The sequence below is a fragment of the Zosterops lateralis genome (genome assembly GCF_965231275.1).
Source record: "Zosterops lateralis genome assembly, chromosome: 5".
Taxonomy (NCBI): domain Eukaryota; kingdom Metazoa; phylum Chordata; class Aves; order Passeriformes; family Zosteropidae; genus Zosterops; species Zosterops lateralis.
In genome coordinates this window covers 58,304,482-58,309,262 of record NC_139766.1, presented here as the reverse complement: position 1 = coordinate 58,309,262, position 4,781 = coordinate 58,304,482, and the positions used below count along the sequence as shown (strand labels likewise).

General features: G+C 55.0%; 1 protein-coding gene across 1 annotated transcript; it reads right to left on the bottom strand.

Moving 5' to 3' along the window:
• Positions 1-1,298: 1,298 nt before the first annotated feature.
• Positions 1,299-4,456, bottom strand: DMP1 (dentin matrix acidic phosphoprotein 1; the record flags this gene model as incomplete). Its single annotated transcript, XM_083862509.1, has 5 exons — positions 4,389-4,456; positions 3,518-3,591; positions 3,379-3,420; positions 2,665-2,904; positions 1,299-2,552 (listed from the first exon to the last, which is right to left on the bottom strand). The coding sequence occupies exons 2-5, from the start codon at positions 3,569-3,571 to the stop codon at positions 1,299-1,301; spliced, it is 1,590 nt and encodes a 529-aa protein (XP_083718635.1). The 5' UTR covers positions 3,572-3,591; positions 4,389-4,456.
• Between the last annotated feature and the right edge of the window lie 325 nt (positions 4,457-4,781).

Sequence of the window (4,781 nt, the reverse complement as noted above, 5' to 3'; positions counted from 1 at the left end):
ACTGCACAGTGACACAGCAGCCCAAGGCTTCACTGAAACCTGTCAGCACTGAAACCCACATTGTACTGCTTGTCCTGCACACGTGAACAAGGAAGAAGGGCCTGGGTGGGATTTAAAATAATGTGATTTTAAAGAATGTGTTGCTTACTTGCTGATAGGAGGAAAAAACCAACCAAATGTCACACAGACTAAAACAGGCTTTACTCATGATAACACCTTTCCCCTGCTCACCTGCATCTTTGCTGCAGAGAACCTGGTACCAGGGGCCACCATGGGCACACAGAGCCAGTGGCCCAGATGCATCCTCATGCCCTGGGGCATCTTTCCAGCACCTCAGGAAGAGCAGCACAGCCCCTGCTCACACTGCAGGAGGTGATGGCCCCAGTACAGCAAAGTCCCAGGCCCAGCTCACTGGGATCAACAATCAGATTTTCCATTCTACTGCAGGTTTACCAAGGGGCAGGGGTGGCCTTTAGGGCACCTGGAAATAGAGGGGCTGGGAACACCCTCAGCTTTTGCTTTCCCCCTCCTCCCAGCATGCTGTGGCTCCCCACACAAATATCTTACCCTTTGCTTCCCACTCCTTCTGGTCCAGCCCCAAATTGCAGATCTTGACACAGCCAGGAGAAAAAAACAACACCTCAAACCACACTACAGTGGAGTTTGGTGTTTGGAGTTTGGTTTTAATGGTGATTAAAGAAATCAACAGGGTACATTTCAGGTTTGAAATACAAGTGCAAAAAGGATACAGTATAATGTTTTCTGTACATTTCTTACAAAAGAATAAAAATATTACATACATCCCATTCTGAAGTGGTACTTCACACCCTGCTGTGCCCATGCACCACATGTGTACACCAGCTGTAGCTTTTCCTTTTTATGTGCTGGACATGGAATTAATGGAAAGCTCCAGTTGGAGTCTCTGCACGTGTTTTGGGCAGTGGCAGGTAAACACAAGGGGTGAACACAGGGACCTTTCTGCTCAGCATGCCCAGGAGTGCCAAGCCACCACTGTGCCCTGGGGACAAGCAGGCAGCACCACTCTGCTGGCACTCACAGCTGTCAGTTGCTCTCCAGTTTGCTACAGAAAATAACTTTTCTTGCTGCGTTTCGGCGTTTTCCCTGTGCCTGGCAACCCCCTCACTCCCTGTATAGTGTGCCCCAGCCTAGCCCCGGCGAACCCCACTCCATTTTAACCACAGCATCTTCTTGAGAAGAAGTCAACCAGGCTATATGGCAAATAAATTAACCCCTCCTCCCCCCAGGCCCCCCAGGCCGCTGAGGCCGTGAGGCACAGCTCAGTAGCCGTCCTGGCAGTCATTGTCATCGTAGTCAGCAGCAGGCCTGTGGCGGAGGGCGCCCGGCCGCCGCTTGCGGGCCCCGCTCTCCAGGCTCTGCAGGGAGCTGTCGTCCCCGTGGCTGCTGGACTCACGGGTGGCATCCTCCTGGGAGTGGCTCTCCACGTCGTCATCATCTTCCTGGGATTCGCTGTTGTCGCTCTCCGTGGACCTGCTGTCCTCACCTGTGTTGTCCTCTGGGCTGCTGTCACCCTCTGGGGACTCTGGGCTCTCAGCTGATGTGCTTGGCACAGAGTCATTCCCATCCTCCTCTGACTCCTCCACGGTGTCCTCTGTGGACTGGCTCTGGTCATCATCATCTTCCCTGGACTTGCTCAGTTCACCCTCTTCTTCCCTGGACTCACTGTCAGGTGTGGACAGCACACTCTTGTCCTCAGCAGAATCCCAGTCCTCCTGCCCTTCCCAGGTCTGGCTGTTGCTGTGCTCATTCAAGGTTCTCACCACCTCTGGGATCTCCCCTGGCTCTTCATCTGACTGCTCATCAGTGCTGTCCTTGGACCCACTGTCTTCATCCTCCCTGGAGGGGCTGTCCTCCCCATCCTCATCCTCCTGGGAGTGGCTGGAGCTTTTTTCCTCTGACTGGCTGTCAACAGGCTCTTCTGACTGACTGTTGTCCTCCACAGATGGGCTGTCTTCTCCAGAGTCACCATCCTCCACCTCAGGGGACCTGCTGTCACCCTCCTCCCAGTGGGAGCCAGGCCCCTGGGCACTCTCCCAGCTGTTCCCCAGAGCACGGGGGCCAGCGTGCCGCATCCTGTAGCTGCTGCCCGGGCCGTCGAAGACAGAAGGATCATCCCCCTGCATGGCTTCGTCCTGGAAGTCATAGCTGTCCTCCTCCTGGCTGCTGCTGCTGGCCCCTCTATGCCTGTAGGCACGCCCAAAGCCATGGTTCCTGTAGTGCCGGTAGTCTGCCCCGGCGCTCTCGCTGCTGCTGCTGCTGCTGCTGTCGCCGTGCCCCCTGCCAGCCCCAGCATCCCCACGGCCGGCGTCGTGCTCATGTTCCCCTGCCCTATCAGCACCAGCTATGTAGGTAGGGCCTTCGCCCCTTTCCTCTTCCCCGTTGGCATCGAAGGTGTCATCCCCACTGTCATCCTCCTCATCCAAGAACCCGCCGCCATGGGAGGGAAACGCGTTGGCTCCAGCGCTGTAGTGGTCTGCATTGTCACCGTCATCAGTGTCACGTGCATCCCCCTCCTATGGAGGTGACAAATGTGAATGCAAAGCCAAGCATAGCCTTGACCAATGCCAGGTTTGGGGCCAAGGGAGCTTTCCTGGCAGAACAAAACATTTCTCTCTGCTCACTCACCAGGAAACCAAGGTCATTCCCATTGTGGGTGCCCGTGTCCTCGTGGTCCACCTGGTTCAGGTGCTGAGCCTGCCCAACTCGGCCACTGAGCTCACCCAGCTCCTCATCCAGGGCATTCCCACCCGTCAGGTCCCTGGCAAGGGCATTGTCCCCTGTCTCTGGACTGTCAGGAGGATGTCTGCCATCTCCACCATCCAGGTGGTTGCCCAGCTTGCCAATGTAATCTTCATTTGCAGTATCCTGGAGGCAAAACATGACATGGTGCTTTTGGTTTATTAAGCACCAACCATAGCACATTTACTGCTGCTGCTGCAGGACCCCACCCCTGCAAAGAGCTCAAACATTTTTTATTTCTTGCACCTCAGTCCTTTAGTTATTTCTGCTGATACAAAATAAAATGGCAGCTACCAATAAAAGGGCAGCCCAGAAAAGCCCAAGCTGGGCTAGTTCAGAGCATAGAAATTCCTTTTTCAGGGCCAGCACAGCAAAAGGTGTCAGGTGAACTGGGAACTTGCTCAGGGAGGCAAGTCAAAACAGGGTGAAACCAACCCAGCTTGAAAAGACTGAGCAGATAGACAAAGCTCAAAGACCCAGAGAAACAGCAAATTCCTCCCAGGTTCCTGGTCCAAGGATGCCTGCCCAGGGCTGGCTCCCCATCCCAGACTTGCTCCTGGAGGGGCTGCTACCTGTGGGACAGGGGCATGTGTAGCTTACCTCCTGCAGGGTGCTGGGGTGGGTAGGTTCATGGCCAGGCACCTAAACATCCAGGAAACATTTGATCAGTGATCAGTGTGCCCTGGCTGGGCAAAACCAAGGGGTTTGGGGTGGGAGTGTCAGTCCAGGGAGTACTTACAGGGTGAGCACAGGCCACGGCCCAGAGGAGCAGCACCAGGAACGCAGCCCTCATGTCAGTCGTAGTCCCTGTGGCTGCAACAAGGAATGAAATATTTGTATTTGCAGGCTAGAGCAAAGCCTTTGCATGTGCCTCTGGCTGGAACTTGGCCCCACAAATCCCTCCCAAATCACAGTGCTCAGCCTGGCATGTCATCAAACAAGCCAGGGATTTGTCCTTGTGCCACCTCTTGGCACCTCCTGTGCAGAAACCTCCTTTTAGTTTGGAATTTGAAATACCCAGCCATGTACTGGCAGATTTTTTAATCCAAGCATCATTAAAGAGCAGGAAAGCTCTCCTGAGTTTCCTGTTCCCATAGTAATGTCACCACCCAGCTGAGCTCAGTGGTTGTGTCAGGAGCCTGCACCTCAGATGGACAGCACTGAGAGACCATGGGCTGCAGGGCTGCACATCCCCCCTGGAGTGGTCCCCACAGCCACGTAAAATCTCCCACCATTCCAAAGTGGAGCATCCCAATGAGAGCTGCATCTCCAGAGCCCTCTGGGTGGGCACCCCAGCAGCACTGGTACCTGGCAGGCAGGTAAAGCAGTGGGGGCTTTCTTCCAGCTCTGCTCTCATTTTCCAAACATTTTCTTTAAGCAGCCCAGCACCTCATCCCTATGGGATACACTAACCACACTGAACATCACCCTGCACCCAAAAACACGCTGCAATGAGCACACTTCTGATTTCTTCCCTGACAAAGCAGCACCTACACCCCAGCTGATGAGCCTCCTGCTTTCAACCAAAACTTGTCATGAAATCTTCAACCCCCGTTCCCAAACGTTGCCATTTTTCCTCCAGATCAACCAAAAAAACCCGAGACCCTTACCTCAAGGTGTGATGCAAGCTCGAGTCTCCTATGGTGCTAGGGATGGGATGAGGTGTCTGCCTGTGTCGGAATGCTCCAGGCTGTGTGTCCCAGGGTGGCCGGGCAGGCATTTAACCTCTGGCCAGCGCCAGCCCCGGGCTGGGGGCAGCCAATGGCACTGCCGGGCAGCACTGCTGTGCCTGGAGGTGTCACCGGGAACCGGCCTCCCACGCTTCCTCTGGCCTCCGCCAGGACGAGGGCCCTAAAAAAGCTCCTTGTGGTTGCAGAATGACGAGACGGGCCGGTGGTTAATGACGGACTGTGCTGGCCCTGTGTTTTGACTGCTAAATTTGTCCCGTTCACACACTTCCCGCCGTGACACACGCAAACAACTACGGCGTCACCCACGCCGAG